The following is a 21,171-nucleotide window of genomic DNA, read 5'->3' on the forward strand; positions in this document are numbered from 1 at the left end:
AAGGTGAAATGGTTATGGAGGTACCATCAGGAGGACCAAGCACTATGGTATAGGGTGATCAACAACAAGTATGAGGAGCTAAATAAATGGGTAACCAAAGAGGTAAATACCCCTTATGGGATTAGCCTTTGGAAATCCATCAGAATATTTTGGCCTTTTCTCAGTAATCAGTCTACTGTCAAGGTACAAAATGGAAGAAAAACTAGTTTTTGGTTTGATAAATGGTCGGATGGTATGAGCCTCAAAGATCGTTTTCCTGACATCTTTACATTGGTTCAACACCAACAGAAGACTGTCGCTGAAATGTGGACACAACAAGGCTGGGATCTGATCCTCAGAAGAAATCTGAATGACTGGGAAATTCCCAGAATACTTGAATTGTTTAAGGTTCTGGAGAATTTTCAAGGTATACAAACAGGCGAGGATTATTTATGGTGGCAAGGGCACAACAAAGGTAGTTACAAGGTGAAAGAAGGATACAAACAGATAAGTACTGGTGGCATTCAAGACTTCAAATGGCCTTGGAAGCAAATCTGGAGGAACAAAGTGCCATGATAAGTACTGGTGGCATTCAAGACTTCAAATGGCCTTGGAAGCAAATCTGGAGGAACAAAGTGCCATGATAAGTACTGGTGGCATTCAAGACTTCAAATGGCCTTGGAAGCAAATCTGGAGGAACAAAGTGCCATGATAAGTACTGGTGGCATTCAAGACTTCAAATGGCCTTGGAAGCAAATCTGGAGGAACAAAGTGCCATGATAAGTACTGGTGGCATTCAAGACTTCAAATGGCCTTGGAAGCAAATCTGGAGGAACAAAGTGCCACACAAAGTGGCATGCTTTACATGGCTACTAGCCAATAAAGCAGTTTTGACGTTGGATAATGTGGCCAAGAGAGGAATCTCTCTATGTAACAGATGTTCCTTATGTGGTAAGGCTAATGAGACAGTGAGACATCTCTTCTTACATTGCAACTTTACTGAGCAGCTGTGGCAGATTTTCCTTAATCTCAGAGGCATATCTTGGTGTATGCCTAGCAAGATTGATGAGACTCTATTCAGTTGGGAGATGGCTGGAGTTGGGGCTACAAACAGAGAAAGATGGAGGATGATCCCTGCTAGTATTTGGTGGACTATATGGAGGGAGAGAAACGAGAGATGTTTTGAGAATAGGAACAACAACTTGCAGGAAGTAAAGCTTAAGTGTATTTTGTTGTTCTGCTTTTGGTGTACAAATGTCTACTCCAATGAAACTGAGTCAATCATAGATGTTTTAGGATCCATTTAGATTTGGTTCAGTTTTTGGATAGATTTTACTCCTTTCTGCTTTTGTAAATATGGTTTTTCAGTACTACCTAAGTACTAAATGAAATACAAATGTTACTAGTTTCAAAAAAAACATAAGCATAAAATTATGACTGTAAAAAAAATAACAGGATCTGTAACATAAGCAATGATGTTAGTGAGCAACTCAACAGGAGCAAAGTACACGAATATTTAATTGTGTAGAAGAAGAAGAAAAAGAAGAAGAATAAGAAGTTTAGAATTTTCGTTATTTTAGAATGAGAGGAAATCCCTCTATTTATAGACAACAAAGGGTAGTGTGAACAAATGTCTGTTGTGCCTTATCGGAAAGGTCACAACTATTTGGAAAAGTGGTCACAATCTTTCATAAAAGTCACAACTTTTCATGAAATGAAAGGTTGGTTTTGGAAATAAATAATTTAAAAGGGAATTCTGGTTTGTGGTGGCGCCACGTAGGCGGGCCTAGAGTTCTCTTTTATATATATATATATATCATATATGATATGATTAGTATCTGTCGAAAACTTTAAGCAATTGTTGAATTCTTTTGCTTAGTGATAAAGAAGAATTTATAATGGTCAGCATCACCTACTACTTTTTATATTGATAGATGGCATGATTTTGTTTGGTATATTTATTCTATCATGCATATATAGAGTTCTAAAATTTCATGGGAGCTTGTTTAATGAACAACTGGAATGCCAGAAAGCTGTTGTTTCCAATCATCTTGGTCTCCAGGTTGCTGTTTCTTTCTCTTAATTGATCGTCAACATGTGACACATTCATGCGTCTCACATCATGCTAGAATGTGGTTGTCACGTTGTTTTTCTTTTCTTAAGGTGAACAGAACTGTTCTTTATCTAAGATACCTTTCTGATTGTGGCTGTTTCATATGTTTGAACATTTCTGTGCTTTGATAGATTGTGAAAAATTGATTGGTTGTTCATTAGTGCTAAGTTACTATTCTATTCACTGTTTTATCTAACAGTTTAAGACCTTACTGCAGGGTAGAAGCTTGACAATTCCTGAGAAAATTAATTATCTACTTTTCATGATCAATGCTTTCCAGGTACATCTACATCCTTATTGCCGGATCTTACTCTAATTTTCTGATCCATTTCCCTTCACTTTGTGACTCTTGACTTTTTTTCTATATTATGCTTTTTATTTCTCTAATTTTAGATTGTAAATGTTATGAAGTATGAATAAACATATGTTCCCTGTTCTACTAAGCATATGAGAATGCTGCATCCATATTTCTTCTTCCTTAGTTTTACGAAATTATTCTTAACCTATGTCAACGTTTAACGTATCTCTGAGTCATATAATCAAATTCCTCACCGTAAGAATTGCACTGTTAATAGTATGGTTGTACTTGGTTATCTCCTTATTTGGTTTCGGACAATGCTTCCCGAGGTTCATTTCTCAACACGGTGTAGGCGTATAGCCCAAATCCATCTTGAATGTTGGTAAAGCATAATTTTTTTTTATCTTCACCGATAAAGAAAAACGAATATCTTTTTACCAGCAACTGTTGTTAGGGTCTGAATTTCTTTCTTGTGTTTTTTTCATAGCTGCTATACAATTACTTTCCTATTTTGTTTTCTGAGAATGTTATTGGTGTTCCTCGTTTTTTGGTTTGATGAACTATTTATACTTTTTGTTCATTTAGAGTTTAGAAGACGAGATAGTGAGTAAAAAGGTTTTGAGGTTAGCCGGTCTACAGTGTTGGCATTGCTTGTCATATGGTCGATTTCAGGTAACTCTTACTATGTTGTTAAATGGAGTATAATCTTCCTCATTCCATGTTTCTAATTTTATTATTATCATTATTATTATTGAGAATAGATGGAGCTCTGTGTTAACCCTGATCTAATCAAGAAATGGAAGAAAATTGCAAAACGAGCCAAGGAGGCAGCTAAAAGAGGCGAATCTTTTGATACCTCAACCATGCTAGAAGTGAATTTCTTGAGACATCTAATTGAGGAGTTTCTTGAGGTATCAGATAAGGGACTTGTCTGACCATTCTTTCCAGCTTGTTTTAGCAGAAAAATTCTGATGCTTCATTCTCCATGATCAGGTTCTTGATTGCAAGGTTTTTCCTCAGCCAGACAGTGAGGTCAATAATGACTTGGATTTCACAAGTGATTTTGAAGGTGTTAACGATGCCTCTGTCCTATATTGTGAACGGTTTATGGAGTTTCTCATTGATCTATTGAGCCAACTGCCAACTAGAAGGTAATAATGCTCTCTGTAGTAAAGCAGCTTCCAATGGAGAAAAAGGATGCTGGCTATGTAGCCCAAACAATAAAATGAGTGTCATGTACAGTGTGAAGTCAGATTCAAAGTGACAAGTGCTTGAAAATTAGGAACATGATACCATTCCATTACAATTTTTAGTTTTGTGCAGTGATATACCCACAAGGCATTTTAGTTTAGATATGTTAGAAGTCTTTAAGAACACATAAAAACAATTTAGAGCATTATTTTCTTTCATTTAGTTTTTTGTTGTGCTCCTTTTTCCAGAGCTTGGTGAGTTCTAAGTTTGACTGACGTCACTACCATAGTTGTATTTGCTAGTATATAGCAAGTTAGCAACACCAGATTTATTTCAACTAGGTATTATTTTCTCATCATCGCTTTTTCTATTTGGTTATCCTGCAGATATATAAGGCCTGTTGTTGCTGATGTTGCTGTGGTTGCAAAATGTCATTTAAGTGCTCTTTATGGGCATGAAAAAGGAAAGCTTTTTGCCCAGCTGGTTGACTTACTTCAGTTCTATGAAGGTTTTGAAATTGATGACCATTTAGGGAGACAAATGACTGATGATGAGGTGATTCAGGCTCATTATGATCGTTTCCAGTCATTCCAGCTTCTTGCATTTAAGAAGATACCCAAGGTCTGTTCTGATTTCTGTTTCTTTTGATGATGATGAGCAGCTCTGTATATTGTTTCTTTTAGGATAATGCCAGTCTCTGTGGACAATCTAACTGTATCATATCCAATTTGCTTACATCTCTCGCTCTCCTCTGTTTCTGTAGCTACGGGAACTTGCATTGGCAAATGTTGGTGCAATACACAGGCGCGCTGATCTATCTAAGAAACTTTCTGTGCTTACTCCTGAGGAGCTGAGAGATTTAGTATGCCGGAAGGTTTGTGAATGGCTGTTTACTATCTCTGATATATGACATAGAATACAATCACTATGCATTATTTATCATGTAAAGCTATTCTATATAGAAATTGTAAAGAGTGCATGTTCATTCACCCTTTTGGTATTTTCCACGAGGAAAAATTTGTGTATACTCAGAATCTACCAAGGGACTAAGGTGCACTACTTGTATTGTAGAAGTTAGTTGTTGGGTGCTAAAGCTGTTGGTGAAGGGAACTATAACCCTACAGTGATATTCTTCAACGGTGTTGATAGTAATGTTTGTATGGCTTCTATGTTGTACATCGTTCCTCAAATTGTGTGAGAATTAGATATCAGCAGAAGTAGTGACACCTAGACGATGGCTAAATCAACTTTATGACAGTTAATGACTCAGCACAGCATACAATGTTGAAACAACCAAAATGCATATCACTTTCTTATGGAGATGTAAGATTCAAAGATGGATTAGCCCTGAAGGACTAATTATCTCTGTAAACTACTGATTTAATGGCTAGTGGGATTACAAGTTTACAACTATTCTCACTTGTCTTTACATGTTCTCTCTGGTGAACCTAAGAAATGGAAAACAATCTTTGTTTACACTGTTTGACTTCCTTCATTGATTTGATATATTGGGTTCTATTAATTAAAGATGCCAACTCCTTCTTGTCTATTTCCATATTGGCATCAATGCATCTCCAGATTGTTCTTGCTAAATAGTTTTTTTTTTCCAGATGATTATACATTTCATTCAGATTGTTGCCTAGGGTTTCTAATAATGATGAACTTGGTTACCTTTGAAATGATGGAGAAATGATTGTTTGTTTCAGGCATTGAGGTCTATAAGGACCCAAAAAAAGAAAAGAAGATATTTAAGACACATGACTAGGAACTTCTGCACAACTTATATAGCTGTATGACAAAAGCTAAAACATGTTCGATAGAAAATATATGTTTTTTCATTGAAGTGGATTTCTGATCATTGCTGTTTGATGTGGTGGTTGGTCTGTGCACTCCCTGTCTCCCTCTCAAGCAAACCTTGTTATATTTGCAAAGAATATAGATAACTGTTCCTTTTACAAAGAAGTAGACACATTTCTGTTGCTGTACGCTTTGAGAGATATCATGTTGCATAGTGCATCTTAAACTGCTAAGTCAGTGGTGCGTTGTTGGTGGCCTAGAAAATGCATCTTTTACTTCAAAATTGCTTTCTGGTTATTATTGCTACCTGTTTAATATTCCTGCATTTGCTCTCTATTCCCTATGGTAGTTGTACTTACCTAACTCCACGATAGCAAGAGTAATTATCTCCTGCAAGATTGTCATTGCTTGTCTGATACCTTTGCCTTGATTGCAGCTAAAACTGATATCAGTTGATGATCCATGCTCAAATAGAGTTGATTTCTTAATTGAAGTAATGGTATCTTTCTTTGAGAGACAACAGTCACAGAAAGAGGCCATAAATGCTCTTCCTCTTTACCCTAACGAGCAAATAATGTGGGATGAAAGCCTTGTACCAAGCATCAACTACACTGGGGAAGGATGCCTTGCACTTCCAAAGCTCAACCTACAGTTTTTGACACTTCACGACTATCTTCTTAGAAACTTTAACCTCTTTCGCCTTGAATCGACTTATGAAATCCGTGAGGACATCCAAGAGGCTGTGCCACATCTCCTTGCTTATATCAATAATGAAGGAGAGCCAGCCTTTCGAGGTTGGTCGAGAATGGCTGTGCCAGTTAAAGAATTTAAGATTACAGAAGTTAAACAACCAAATATAGGCGAAGTAAAGCCAGCTGCTGTAACAGCAGAAGTTACTTTCAGTATCTCCAGCTACAAATCACAAATAAGGTCAGAATGGAATGCACTTAAAGAGCACGATGTTCTATTTTTACTGTCTATTCGTCCTTCATTCGAGCCTCTCAGTGCTGAAGAAGCTGCTAATGCAACCGTACCACAGAGGCTTGGTCTCCAGTGTGTACGCGGCTGTGAAATAATTGAGATGCGTGATGAGGAGGGAATTCTGATGAACGATTTTACTGGGAGAATCAAGCGGGACGAGTGGAAACCCCCCAAAGGAGACCTTAGAACTGTTACTGTTGCGCTTGACACAGCACAATACCATATGGATGTTGGTGATATAGCAGAGAAAGGCGCAGAAGATATTTATGGTACATTTAATATATTAATGAGGAGGAAACCGAAGGAGAATAATTTCAAAGCCATCTTAGAATCTATAAGGGATCTGATGAATGAAACATGCATAGTTCCTGATTGGTTGCATGATATATTTTTGGGCTATGGAAATCCTTCTGCAGCACAGTGGACTAATATGCCAGACCTCCTTGAAACAGTAGATTTTAAAGATACCTTCCTAGATGCTGATCATGTTAGGGAGAGTTTTCCTGATTATCAGGTATATATTGTTTTTCTTTCTCTTTACCATTATGCTGGTGTGTCCATTATACTCTCTATATCTTTCTCTGTTTCCTCATCTTCTTTGTTCTAGGTTTGCTTCGTCGACCAAGATGGCTTAGAAAACGTGCAACCATGCCCCCCTTTTAAGATTAAGCTTCCTAGGAATCTCAAAGGGAAAGCTCATGCCCTTCCTGGAAGTGAGAATTCTACTACTGCTTCAGTTGATGCTGCAGGCATGCCAGAAGTTCATTCCGAAAGAGACAAGCTTATTGTCGAAGCATATATCCCTCCTGATCCAGGTCCATATCCTCAGGATCAACCAAAGCGGAACTCGGTTAAATTTACCGCGACACAGGTATGCATCACATCACATCACATCATAGTTTCCTAAATTCTTAAATGCTGTCATCTGTTTTCTCATATTTGAAAAAAGGGCTAGCCGAATGATTAGTACTCATCTAATGTGAGTATGCAGTATTTAATCAGGCAAGAAATATGAAGATTCTAGTAACAAAGTGAAATATGAACTGGCTTTATAGTTCACTATAAGTTCAAAATGACGTTATAGTAATAATGAATGCTGTATGGGATTCTTGAGTTGGCCTGCTACTTTCTCATTGAAGTGAACATGTGGTATGGGTTCTTCTTTCTTCTATTTTGGTTGGATTACACAAGCGGTTGTGGTATAAGGTAGTTCCCTTCCATCTAACAGAAAATCACTTGTTTCTTAAGAAGGCTGGATCTAATATGTGCTTGTGAGCTCATAAATCTTGCATTAGTCAAAAAGTTTTGCCAATTTAATTGCACGTAGTGCTACAACCCTCAGATTTCAAGTACAGTGGGACTGACATGTTTGCAGATCAAATTTTAAAATGCCTACAAAGTGGACAAGTGCTTGACATGTGATGAAATTATATCAATGTGGAACTTGAATTTGGTTGAGTGCAATATATTTTACATCCAGCATGTGATACTTATGCGGAATTTAGCAACTATATGGTGCCTCATTAGGTAAAATATACTTATTTGGATAAGAGATAAGACGTAAGAACCCCTGAACTACAGTGAAATTGCTATTTACATACCTAAACTATGGGAGAGTCCTCTTACTCCCTAACTTAATTTTTAATTTTTCCACATTATTATAAATTTTAAACCCCTGGAATTAATATTTTCATATTATTTTAACCCCTGAATTATTTTGTCCAGCTTTCGCTGTTGTCTAAGTGCAGTTTTTGAGTTTTTGCTGCTGTCCAGTTTTTGGTGGATTTTTTGTTTAGTTTTGGCTGTGGTTTTGGTGCCATTTTTTCTGCAATTTTGCTGTAGTTTTTGATCCAATGGCATGAACAAGAACAACAACTTGCAAATTTTATACATCAAATAAATGTAGGAAACCTATGCAAAATATCAACTTTAAAAGTATGATAGCTTTCATAAATGGAGGAAACCTATGCAAAATATCATAGAATAATTATAGATATCAAAACCAGTGATGCAACTTCACTGATATAAATGTCGTGCAGAAGTGCAATTAACCGTGCAATAACATCATCCTAATAGACACTGGTATGTCACTCTGGGTGTAGTTTCCAAATGTGTAAATTCTAATTTTAAAAGAAGTAAATTTGTCTAGTCTGATTTAGCTTTGGAAGTTGGTCAAGTTAGAGCTCAATAAAAGAGAAGTTCAATAAATTATGGATGGAGGGAGTGCTTGGGGATTAAGTTAGTTGTTCCACTCAGGATTTTTTGATTTGGCCTGTGACTTGTATGTTGGTGGGCGTTTAAGTGTGAAATTAGTGGACCTTTAGTTGTAGAGAATCCCAAATTGAGCATAATGAACATAAAGGTTTCATATAGTCGGCTCCGACTAGATAGGGAGTGAGGCATAGGAGATTGGTTGATTTAATGAGATTGTATCTGTTTGAAAGGCCAGAGGTAAAAGCAAAGTAAAACAGATCTGTGCTCCTCTCACGCTGGTGTCATCTTTCTTCCATACGATCAAATCAAATTTCTTCGACTTCAAGTTATTGCTCTCTTTCACTCTCCTTGTAGCTGGTCTCTTTTAAGATTCAAGTCTGATTGCTTTAATTTGGTTTAATAATCTGATTGTTCCATTTAAGTTTACTCTGAAATTTTTGCTTTCTTTGGTGTCTTTCACTCTCTTTGTAGCTTGTCTCTTTTAAGATTCAAGTCTGATTGCTTTAATTTGGTTTAATTATCTGATTGTCCCACTAAGTTTACTCTGAAATTCTTGCTTTCTTTGGCGTATGTAGGTTGGAGCAATCATCTCAGGCGTTCAGCCAGGTTTATCCATGGTTGTGGGACCCCCTGGTACGGGAAAGACTGATACCGCTGTGCAGGTTTTGAATGTTCTCTATCATAATTGCCCTTCTCAACGGACCCTGATAATCACTCATTCGAATCAAGCTTTAAATGATCTTTTTGAGAAGATAATGCAAGTAAGATATTTTCTGGGTCTTTGATATGAGTTATATGCATTTAAAATGTGAATTTTTCAATCTTATTGTAACTAATAATAATGATGTTCCACTGTTGTAATTACTATAGAGAGATGTGCCAGCTCGCTACCTTCTCCGGCTTGGTCAGGGAGAGCAAGAATTAGCAACTGATCTTGACTTCAGTCGTCAGGGGAGAGTAAATGCCATGCTTGTTCGGCGGCTAGAACTGCTTAGTGAAGTCGAACGCCTTGCAAGGTCCCTTCAACTGCCTGAAGATGTTGGTTATACATGTGAAACTGCGGGATACTTCTGGCTGCTTCATGTATACTCACGGTGGGAACAATTTTTAGCTGCTTGCGCTGCAGAGAAAGATAACCCAACCATTGTTCAGGATAAGTTTCCCTTTAAGGAATTTTTTTCTGATACTCCCCAGCCAGTTTTCACGGGTCAGTCTTTTGGAAAGGACATGCGTTCAGCTAAGGGGTGCTTTCGTCATTTGAAAACAATGTTTCAAGAACTTGAAGAATGTAGGGCATTTGAATTGCTCAAGTCTACTGTTGATCGATCTAATTACCTGATGACCAAACAGGCAAAAATTGTGGCAATGACCTGCACTCATGCGGCACTTAAAAGGAAGGATTTTCTTCAAGTGGGTTTTAAGTATGACAACCTGTTGATGGAAGAAAGTGCCCAAATTTTGGAAATTGAAACTTTCATCCCGATGTTGCTTCAGAGGCAGGAAGATGGCTATGCTCGGCTTAAACGCTGTATACTGATTGGGGACCATCATCAATTGCCCCCTGTCGTGAAAAATATGGCTTTTCAGAAGTACAGCCACATGGATCAGAGTCTCTTCACAAGATTTGTCAGACTAGGGATACCATATATTGAGCTCAATGCCCAGGGTAGGGCACGGCCAAGTTTAGCTCGGCTTTATAATTGGAGATACAGAGAACTGGGGGATCTAGAGGCAGGAAGATGGCTATGCTCGGCTTAAACGCTGTATACTGATTGGGGACCATCATCAATTGCCCCCTGTCGTGAAAAATATGGCTTTTCAGAAGTACAGCCACATGGATCAGAGTCTCTTCACAAGATTTGTCAGACTAGGGATACCATATATTGAGCTCAATGCCCAGGGTAGGGCACGGCCAAGTTTAGCTCGGCTTTATAATTGGAGATACAGAGAACTGGGGGATCTTCCTAATGTGAAGGAGAATGCGGTCTTTCATAAAGCAAATGCTGGATTCTCATACGACTATCAGTTGGTAGATGTGCCCGATTACAATGGCAGAGGTGAAAGTGCCCCTTCACCCTGGTTCTATCAAAATGAGGGAGAGGCTGAATACATAGTCAGTGTCTATATGTATATGCGCTTACTTGGATATCCTGCGAATAAGATATCAATCTTGACTACTTATAATGGTCAGAAACTTTTGATCCGCGATGTTATAAACAGAAGATGTGTCCCTTATGACTTTATTGGTCCTCCACACAAGGTAAATATACTTTTTCTTTATCACTTTGAGCTGTATCTGGTTGTTCCAGTGAGGATCTTTATTTGAATTGGAAAGCAAAATTTTCTCTAGCTTATTTTTCTTTGGCATGTTTCTTGGGAATAAGGTGTGTGTGTATGTCATGGGAGAAGGGGTGGTTCTGTTGAAACATGCTTTTAAGAGCTGTGGATAGTACCTCAAATGTCATGAATAGTACAACATGTGAGTCTGTTAAGGTTGAATAACCTCAAATTTCATAAATAATGCAAGTATTTAACGTGTCTGTATTTTGGAATGAATGCTTTCCTAGCATTTCAAGGGCCCCCCAAAAGAAACAATGGGGAAGTTAACATAAATGACTTATAGTTTCTCACTTTGAATATTTGTTAATTTTTTGGGGCAGGTTGCAACTGTTGATAAATTTCAAGGTCAGCAGAATGATTTTATCTTATTGTCTCTAGTCCGTACGCGCTTTGTTGGCCACCTCCGTGATGTCAGAAGATTGATTGTTGCAATGTCCCGTGCTCGTCTGGGTCTCTACGTTTTTTGTCGACGTTCTCTTTTTGAGCAATGTTATGAACTTCAACCAACGTTTCGACTTCTCTTAGAGAGACCTGATTGCCTCGCCCTAAATGTTGAGGAGGCCACATCTTTGACAAATCGTCCTGTTGGAGAAACTGGACCAGTCAGTGTTGTTAGTGGACCTGAGGAAATGCAGGCTATTGTGAATTTTAAGATGCATCAGGTCTATCAGGTATTTTTCTCCGACTGCAATATATGGATAATTTATTTGGTTGACATGGAAGCCTTGAGCAATTTGCTAGCTTAGTCTTGTGGATTTTATTGAAAACCTTGGTTAATGGGAGTAGTCTGACTCCTTTGCCGTTGATATCTGGGGACAGTTGCCACTTTTGGTTTATTTTGCATGAGTTCCTTCTCAAGTCACCGATAAATAATAATACACTGTAGGTTGGTGTAATCTACTGTGACATGCGTGAATGTCTTCTATGTTCTATGAAACCTAGAGAAGATGGTCCATGGTAGTAGTGTCCCTTGTTAAGATGAAATGGTAGCAATGCTGTAAATGTTAACAAACTGTTCCTTCATCTCATTTTTGTGTAGTTAAGACATTTTTGTGCTTAATACCTTCTGCTCAAATCTACACTTGCCCTTCACTTCTTAATGTTTATCTAAATGCTTCTCAATTTACAGCTTTTATGAGCATATCATATTTCAAAGCAGGGTTCAAGCAGTACTCTGCTTTGAAATCTATAAAAGTGTATGCACAAATTTATTATCATGGTATTTATTTTGTTAATAATTTGTTGTTGGACTTGTACCTGCAACTTCTTCACAGGCACGGATGATGAGCCATATTGAGTATCCAGCTCATCCAGAATCTGTCCCCGAGCCAAGTGTTGAGCAGAATGTGATGTCCCTACCCCATAGTATGGATACTGATAAGACCGCTATGGAAGATGGCGATACTGGGCCTTCAGAGTTAATGGAGTCCACGAAGGTTCAACCTGATGATGGAGAGATGTTAGTTGTGGGCCATTCAAATGGAGAGGTTGATGGCGAGGATCAAAGAGTTGTTAGTGGTGGACTGGGCACATCAACTGGGTCCACAGAGGTTCCACATGATGATGCAGAGATGTTAGTTGCGAGCCAGTCAAATGGAGAGGCTGATGGGAAGGACCAAAGAGTTGATAGTGACGGAACAGACCTCGAGAACTCTTCGAATGTGGAAAGCAAGATGGAAGAGTAATATCAACTGTACTCCAAGTTTGCTTCTCTAGACCACCATGGAACTTGATTGCCTGGGAAATGTAAACTATGATCTTGATTGTTAGCGGCCCTAAGATGTATTGATCTTTAAGAAGGTTGTGAGGTCAAAGACCAGATGTGGTGGAACAGCTGCAAATGCAATGATATGTTCCCTGCCATCGACCTCCACAAGCGACACGAGTAATTTGAATACACAGGCCGTGACTTGGTTGAAGAATATGTAAAGCGAAATTGTGCTTTCATGGGTGTCTAGTAGCCCATATCATCGGTAAATCTGTAATCAATTATTTGTAACGATTGGAGGTGGGAATGGGGCATAGGCCGCACCAACTCAAGACTTATTCGTCGTTCCTCGGTTGTCTTTTTGGTGAACTCATAACTTATTGTAAAGTAAATTGAAATGTACAATTGTTTGTATCGCTTAAAACTAGATTTTAAGGGTTACATATTTTGATTTTAAAAGTTTTGTTTTACTTGTTAGATCTCTTGCCTCTGTAATTGTATTTGTTTCTGAAGTTTTTGTTGAAAAATTCTGGACACTTCCTTTTCAATCCCAATTTTCTCATACACATCTTTCCATATTCCTATCATCAAATCAAATATTTTCATTTCCCATTTTATGAAACATTTAGTTGGGGCAACTTGAATTGTAGTATGTAGCTAAAATTTAAGAAAATATCATGTGATTAAATAAAAGGGGAATTATACTATTGTCATTTGTAATCTTTTCTTTGAAAGAGACGTCTAAATACATTTCATATGATAATAAAAATATGTTATATAGTACCAATGTTACATAGCCAACTCCTGTATACAACTCTTCCCATCTCTCTTCCTCCAAAACAAAGCCTAGGTGTCTCTATCAAAAACTAAATAAAATAAGAAAATACTCCATTAGCTTCAATTTATTTGTCTATTTTTTTTAGTCTGCCTCAATTTTTATTTTATTTTTACAATTCTTTAATTTTAGTTTTTTATATAACATGTTTAGTACGACAAGATTATTTAATATTTTAATATATTATACATTTTTAAAATTTAAAATCAGAAGATTAAAAAATTTCTTTTATCTTCTAAAACTTCATATCAAATTAAAATCAAACGAAGAGAGTAGTTAACATTTCAATTCTTATACGTTCTAAACATGTCATGTCAGATAATGATCTTATATGGAACACCAATTATTATTAAATTTATTTCCAAATAAATATCCGGGTCAGCTGCTAATCCTGTGTACACATTATTTCACACCGCCGACGGCCGGCCGGCCCCGTCAAATAGTCCAAACGCTGCCCTCAATCAAATGCTTTTTTTTTTTTAAAAAAAAAAAAAACTAATTGTAATAAAGTAAAAAATATTTTACCAATTATCCTTAATATTTATCTTTAAGAAAAATTATCGGAATCGAAACCTCACCAACAAGGTGGAGTCCAGCTAGCCAATCAACTAAAATACTAAGATTCTCCTAAGTAATATTTTTAAAAAACTCAATAAAACACCACTTATTTTGAAATAAGGAAAAAATAAAAACACCATTTATTTAAAAATAAGAACGATAAAAATATCGCTTATTTTTAAAATGAAGGAAATAAGTAATCTAGAAGATAGTGAGTTACACTATATTACTCCAACAAAATAGGAAAAGGTGGAGGAAAATCAGTACCAAATTTTGGGGAAAGTTTTAATGGGTTTACTTAGACTTCCTCTTTTCCCTACTTAATAAATTCCATTCAAACACGCTCTGTTACATTTTATTTAATTTAAATTCGAAGCGTTAATCAATTTCATAATATAATGAATATTGTTTTTCCCCTTTAAATTCTTAAAATAATCTGCATAAGATATTTTTATAAAGTAAACATAACTCGTATGTTACTTGCATATTTATGGAGTATTAGTTATAAGAAATAGTATTACTTATAACTAATAATTTAATTTGTAGGACTGTTGAAAATATAACCATCAAAGGACCACACAATAAATAATAATAATAAAAAGAAATGAAGTTAAAAGGAAAAGAAAAAGAAAAAGAGAAAAAGAAAAAAGAAAAGAGAAAAGAGAAAAGGTTGAGTGTGTGATTTGCACATTGTACAAGTCATTCAAGAATTTTTAGGACCAAGTCAAACATTCAAGTTTATATTACTTCATTCGTTTCAATTTGTTTGTCTTGTTTTGATATAATAAAATTTTAAAAAGTAAAACTTTTGAATCTTGTTGCCCTTTTAATTTTCCGGTCATACACATAAAACATGTCACGTGGATAGCTGACATTCTTTTTTAAGCAGATAGGAAAGAAAAATAAGAGAAATAAATTGAAACGGAGTAAGTAATATCATTATTGTGACGTGTGACTTCACATCCATACAAAACACATCCTTCATACCTCCCTCTCACATGAAAATCATACTATAAGAAATTTTCACTATAATTATTGAAAAAAATGACCACATGTAATACAAAAAACAAAACACCACTTTCAAATTCAATATTTTAAGGCACATTAGCCCTTGTAATACACGTCAAATAAACTAAAATGATGAGCAAAACAGACAAACTAATACTGTTAAGAGTTGAAACCAAGTCTTTGGTCTTCATTTTCATTTTCTTCTTTCATACTTCAAAAACTTCAGATGAGTGTGAAAGCAAAAACATTAATCATACAAGTGTCTACTGAGCAACAATCAATTACAACCACACATGACAGTATGGATTCTCCTCAAGAACATCTCTCAGAGTTCATGGAGAAACTGAGCTCAATTCTCACTGAATTGAAAGATGATAAAAGGGTAGTTATGATCAGTAATCCTCAAATTCAGAAAGCAATTGAATCACTTGAAGTCGATTTTCGACGTGCCAAGTCCTTGGTGAAAAGCAGCAGAATCTCCCCTACACATGATGAGAACATTGAACAAGTGATTCAGACTCTTGCAAGGGGTTTAGGCCTTGTGCTCTTTGCTAGTCATGATGTTGTCGAAAGTACTAAGAAGGCAGAGATTGAGGTGCTGAGAAGAGAGTTGATGAAGATGAGTAGTGTTAATAGGACTAATTTGATTATGAGTTCGGATGAATCCGAGTTCTCATCGTATGATCGAGGGGTAGTGGAAGAAGACGATAGAACAACTATAGATGTCGATGGGATAGTGGAAGAAGACGATAGAATAGCTCTAGATGTTGATGAGATAGTGGAAGAAAACGATAAAATAACTCTAGATGTTGATGATGTTGTTGTTCAAATCAAGTATGGTGATGATGAACTTCTTAAATATGCACTTAATGGATTAAAGTCATTGGTTTTGGATGGTATGATTACTAAAGAAGGGATTCATCATGAAGATATGATCCCGGTTCTGTTTAATCGATTGAGTTCAAGTAAAACAGATCATAGATTGATTATACTCAGAATACTACAAGCCCTGGCCGCTCAAGATGATGAACATAAGGTACATTTAGTATTAATTGAGTCTAAATATTGAGAATCAAGAAGCTGAATGTTTTGAGTGGTTAATTTTCACTTTGGTGTGCAGGAAAAGATGGCAGAAATGGGGAATTTATCGATACTGGTGAAGTCGTTGGGTCATGATTTGGAAGAGCAGAAAGAAGCAGTGGGGCTGTTACTGAGTCTATCAGATGTTGCTGCAGTTAGGAGAAGAGTCGGGAGAATTCAAGGCTGCATCGTTATGTTGGCTGCAATTTTTAATGGGGACGATCAAATGTCTTCACATGATGCTGCCAACTTGTTAAATTCTTTATCAGGCAATACCCAATATGCTCTTCATATGGCTGAGGCTGGCTATTTCAAGCCTCTTGTACACTACTTGAACCAAGGTATATTTAGGACACTTCCATCAATATGCTATTTGATTAATTGTTTACGTAATATATATTCTATGTAAGCGATTGCAGGATCAGATATGAGTAAGATTCTAATGGCAACAGCACTTTCAAGAATGGAACTCACAGATCAAAATAGAGCTAACCTGGGACAAGATGGAGCCGTTGAACCGCTAGTCAAAATGTTCACCTCCGGGAACCTAGAAGCTAAGCAATCGTCTCTAAACGCGTTGCACAACTTGTCTGCCTTGAAAGCAAACGTTCAACGTCTTATAAAATTGGGCATCGTTGCTACTCTGCTACAGCTTCTTTTCTCCGTGACATCGGTGCTCATGACTCTAAGAGAGCCAGCATCTGCAATTCTTGCAAAAATAGCAGCTCAATCGGAAGTTGGCATAGTACTAGTGAAACAAGATGTTGCTCAGCAGATGATTTCGCTCCTTCATCTGACTAGTCCAGTAATCCAGTGTCACTTGTTAGAAGCACTTAATGCCATCGCTGCTTGTCCGAATGCTTCAAAGGTCAGAAGAAAAATGAAGGAAACTGGCGCTGTTCGCCTTCTCTTACCATTCCTAACAGAAAGCCGCAATACCAAGATTAGAAATGGAGCTTTAAATTTGATTTACGTATTGTCTAATGATATGCAAGGCGGGGAGCTAATGGAGCAGCTAGAACAAATGCATCTGAATACATTGATCAACATCGTATCATCATCATCCACGACAGATGATGAAAAGGCTGCTGCTGTTGGCATACTAAGCAACTTTCCAGTGAGTGACAAGAATGTCACAGACATGTTTATAAAAGCAAACCTACTGCCCATTTTGGTTTCCATATTGACATCAAGTACACCTACAACACCACATTTACTAGCTGAGAACGTCTCTGCAGTACTAATCCGATTCACCCTTCCATCAGACAAGAAACTACAACACTTCTCTGTCGAAAATGGTGTGATCAGCGTTTTGGTAAAGCTCCTCACATGTGGCTCAATCATAGCCAAATGTAGAGCTGCAACATCACTTACTCAACTATCTCAAAACTCACTCACTCTACGAAAATCAAGAAAGTCAAGATGGTTTTCATGTGCCCCTCCACATTCTACAGACACATTTTGTCAAGTACATGACGGGCACTGCTCTATAAAAACCACATTCTGTTTGGTAAAAGCAGGGGCAATGCCTCCGCTAGTCCAAATATTGCAAGGCAACGAAAGAGCAGCGGACGAAGCTGCTCTAAGTTGCCTTGCAACATTACAACAAGACGAGATTTGGGAAAATGGGAGCAACTTGTTAGTGAAAATGTCATGTGTACAACCAATTATCAAGATTCTTGAAGAAGGGATTAGCTTAAAAGCTCAAGAGAAGTCCCTGTGGATTTTGGAAAAGATATTCAAAGTGGAGGCTTATAGAGTAGAGTATGGTGAATATGCACAAGTTGTGCTAATTGATTTAGCACAAAATGGGGATTCATTGTTGAAACCTACAGTGGCTAAATTATTAGCACAACTTGAGCTCTTGCAGCAACAATCAAGTTACTTTTGAGACAAAGCAAAAACAAAAAAACTTCTTTTTTTCCCCAATTATTTGTTGATTGATTGAAATGTTGAAATTTGTATAGTAAGTGCTCATACAGATAAACTTTTTTATGGTGCAAATGTTCTCTCATTGTACAAATTACAGGAAAAAAAGGTTATTAGAGATGACTGAAACTTGTTGTCTTCAGAAAGTACATTATTTTAGCTTTGGCTGCCATTTTGGTGCCATTTTTTCTGCAATTTTGCTGTAGTTTTGATCCAATGGCATGAACAAGAACAACTTGCAAATTTTATACACCAAATAAATGAAGGAAACCTGTGCAAAATATCAACTTTACAAGTATGACAGCTTCATAAATGGAGGAAACCTCGGCAAAATATCAAGAATAATTATAGATATCAAAACCAGTGATGCAACTTCACTGATATAAATGTAGAGCAGAAGTTCCCTTAACCGGGAAATAACATCATCCTAATAGACACTGGTATGTCACTCTGGGTGTAGTTCCCAAATGTGCAAATTCTAATTTTAAAAGAAGTAAATTTGTCTAGTCTGATTTAGCTTCGGAAGTTGGTCAACTTAGAGCTCAATTAAAGAAAAGTTCAAAAAATTATGGATGGAGGGAGTGCTTTGGGATTAAGTTAGTTGTTCCACTCAGGAATTTTTTATTTGGCCTGTGACTTGTATGTTGGTGGGCGTTTAAGTGTGAAATTAGTGGACCTTTAGTTGTAGAGAATCCCATAATGAACATAAAGGTTTCATTTATTCGGCTCCGACTAGATAGGGAGTGAGGCATAGGGGATTGGTTAATTTAATGAGATTGTATCTGTTTTAAAGGCCAGAGGTAAAGCAAAGTAAAACAAATCTGTGCTCCTCTCATGCTGGTGTTGTCTTTCTTCCATACAATCAAATCAAATTTCTTCGACTTCAAGTTATTGTCTCTTTCACTCTCCTTGTAGCTTGTCTCTTTTAAGATTCAAGTCTGATTGCTTTAATTTGGTTTAATAATTTGATTGTCCCACTAAGTTTACTCTGAAATTAATGCTTTCTTTGGCGTATGTAGGTTGGAGCAATCATCTCAGGCGTTCAGCCAGGTTTATCCATGGTTTGGGACCCCCTGGTACGGGAAAGACTGATAATGCAAGTCATTGGTTTTGGATGGTATGATTACTAAAGAAGGGATTCATCATGAAGATATGATCCCGGTTCTGTTTAATCGATTGAGTTCAAGTAAAACAGACCATAGATTGATTATACTCCGAATACTACAAGCACTGGCCGTATAAGATGATGAACATACGGTACATTTAGTATTTTATTGAGTCTCAAATAATGAGAATCAAGAAGCTGAAAGTTTTGAGTGGTTAATTTTCACTTTGGTGTGCAGGAAAAGATGGCACAAATGGGGAATTTATTGATACTGGTGAAGTCGTTGGGTCATGATTTGGAAGAGCAAAAAGAAGCAGTGGGGCTGTTACTGAGTCTATCAGATGTTGCTGCAGTTAGGAGAAGAGTCGGGAGAATTCAAGGCTGCATCGTCATGTTGGTTGCAATTTTTAATGGGGATGATCAAATGCCGTCACATGACGCTGCCAACTTGTTAAATTCTTTATCAGGCAATACCCAATATGCTCTTCATATGGCTGAGGCTGGCTATTTCAAGCCTCTTGTACACTACTTGAACCAAGGTATATTTAGGACATTTCCATAAATTATATGCAGTTCAATAAGCTATTTGATTAATTGTTTACGTAAAATATATATTCTATGTAAATGATTGCAGGATCAGACATGAGTAAGATTCTAATGGCAACAGCACTTTCAAGAATGGAACTCACAGATCAAAATAGAGCTAACCTGGGACAAGATGGAGCCGTTGAACCGCTAGTCAAAATGTTCACCTCCGGGAACCTAGAAGCTAAGCAATCGTCTCTAAACGCGTTGCACAACTTGTCTGCCTCAAAAGCAAACGTTCAACGTCTGATAAAATCGGGCATCGTTGCTACTCTGCTACAGCTTCTTTTCTCCGTTACATCGGTGCTCATGACTCTAAGAGAGCCACTATCCGCAATTCTTGCAAAAATAGCAGCTCAATTGGAAGTTGGCACAGTACTAGTGAAACAAGATGTTGCTCAGCAGATGATTTCGCTCCTTCATCTGACTAGTCCAGTAATCCAGTGTCACTTGTTAGAAGCACTTAATGCCATCGCTGCTTGTCCGAATGCTTCAAAGGTCAGAAGAAAAATGAAGGAAACTGGCGCTGTTCGCCTTCTCTTACCATTCCTAACAGAAAGCCGCAATACCAAGATTAGAAATGGAGCTTTAAATTTGATTTACGTATTGTCTAATGATATGCAAGGCGGGGAGCTAATGGAGCAGCTAGAACAAATGCATCTGAATACATTGATCAACATCGTATCATCATCATCCACGACGGATGATGAAAAGGCTGCTGCTGTTGGCATACTAAGCAACTTTCCGGTGAGTGACAAGAATGTCACAGACATGTTAATGAAAGCAAACCTACTGCCCATTTTGGTTTCCATATTGACATCAAGTACACCTACAACACCACATTTACTAGCTGAGAACGTCTCCGCAGTACTAATCCGATTCACCCTTCCATCAGACAAGAAACTACAACACTTCTCTGTCGAAAATGGGGTGATCAGCATTTTGGTAAAGCTCCTCACATGTGGCTCAATCATAGCCAAATGTAGAGCTGCAACATCACTAGCTCAACTATCTCAAAACTCACTCACTCTACGAAAATCAAGAAAGTCAAGATGGTTTTCATGTGCCCCTCCCCATTCTACAGACACATTTTGTCAAGTACATGACGGGCATTGCTCTATAAAAACCACATTCTGTTTGGTAAAAGCAGGGGCAATGCCTCCGCTAGTCCAAATATTGCAAGGCAACGAAAGAGCAGCTTCGTCCGCTGCTCTTTCGTTGCCTTGCAACATTACAACAAGACGAGATTTGGGAAAATGGGAGCAACTTGTTAGTGAAAATAGTCATGTGTACAACCAATTATCAAGATTCTTGAAGAAGGGATTAGCTTAAAAGCTCAAGAGAAATCCCTTCGGATTTTGGAAAAGATATTTAGAGTGGAAGCTTATAGAGTAGAGTATAGTGAATATGCACAAGTTGTGCTAATTGATTTAGCACAAAATGGGGATTC

At 37.3% G+C, this 21,171-nt stretch overlaps 3 protein-coding genes across 3 annotated transcripts in view; all 3 read left to right on the top strand.

Moving 5' to 3' along the window:
* The window catches only part of LOC102599903 (intron-binding protein aquarius), a 19,006-nt gene extending 5,845 nt beyond the window's left edge, over window positions 1–13,161 (top strand). Inside the window, exons 4-16 of the mRNA XM_006365378.2 lie at window positions 2,310–2,372; window positions 2,976–3,062; window positions 3,152–3,301; window positions 3,384–3,541; window positions 3,968–4,202; window positions 4,345–4,455; window positions 5,815–6,873; window positions 6,967–7,230; window positions 9,149–9,334; window positions 9,444–10,069; window positions 10,305–10,833; window positions 11,234–11,584; window positions 12,188–13,161. Coding sequence (XP_006365440.1) covers window positions 2,310–2,372; window positions 2,976–3,062; window positions 3,152–3,301; window positions 3,384–3,541; window positions 3,968–4,202; window positions 4,345–4,455; window positions 5,815–6,873; window positions 6,967–7,230; window positions 9,149–9,334; window positions 9,444–10,069; window positions 10,305–10,833; window positions 11,234–11,584; window positions 12,188–12,598 — 4,230 coding nt within the window. The 3' untranslated portion in view covers window positions 12,599–13,161. The remainder of the gene's footprint in view (window positions 1–2,309; window positions 2,373–2,975; window positions 3,063–3,151; window positions 3,302–3,383; window positions 3,542–3,967; window positions 4,203–4,344; window positions 4,456–5,814; window positions 6,874–6,966; window positions 7,231–9,148; window positions 9,335–9,443; window positions 10,070–10,304; window positions 10,834–11,233; window positions 11,585–12,187) is intronic.
* A 1,904-nt stretch (window positions 13,162–15,065) lies between these two features.
* Window positions 15,066–18,160, top strand: LOC102600239 (U-box domain-containing protein 44-like). The gene is made up of 3 exons (XM_006365379.2): window positions 15,066–16,058; window positions 16,143–16,443; window positions 16,522–18,160. The coding sequence occupies exons 1-3, from the start codon at window positions 15,249–15,251 to the stop codon at window positions 17,991–17,993; spliced, it is 2,583 nt and encodes an 860-aa protein (XP_006365441.1). The 5' UTR covers window positions 15,066–15,248; the 3' UTR covers window positions 17,994–18,160.
* Window positions 18,161–19,138: 978 nt separating this feature from the next.
* On the top strand, window positions 19,139–21,053 carry LOC102605284 (U-box domain-containing protein 44-like). Its single transcript, XM_015304445.1, has 3 exons — window positions 19,139–19,288; window positions 19,375–19,675; window positions 19,771–21,053. Exons 2-3 carry the CDS (start codon window positions 19,381–19,383, stop codon window positions 21,051–21,053), a joined length of 1,578 nt encoding a protein of 525 aa, XP_015159931.1. The 5' UTR covers window positions 19,139–19,288; window positions 19,375–19,380.
* The last annotated feature ends 118 nt before the right edge of the window (window positions 21,054–21,171 follow it).

The sequence above is a fragment of the Solanum tuberosum genome, unplaced genomic scaffold (genome assembly GCF_000226075.1).
Source record: "Solanum tuberosum cultivar DM 1-3 516 R44 unplaced genomic scaffold, SolTub_3.0 scf00541, whole genome shotgun sequence".
NCBI classification, from domain to species: domain Eukaryota; kingdom Viridiplantae; phylum Streptophyta; class Magnoliopsida; order Solanales; family Solanaceae; genus Solanum; species Solanum tuberosum.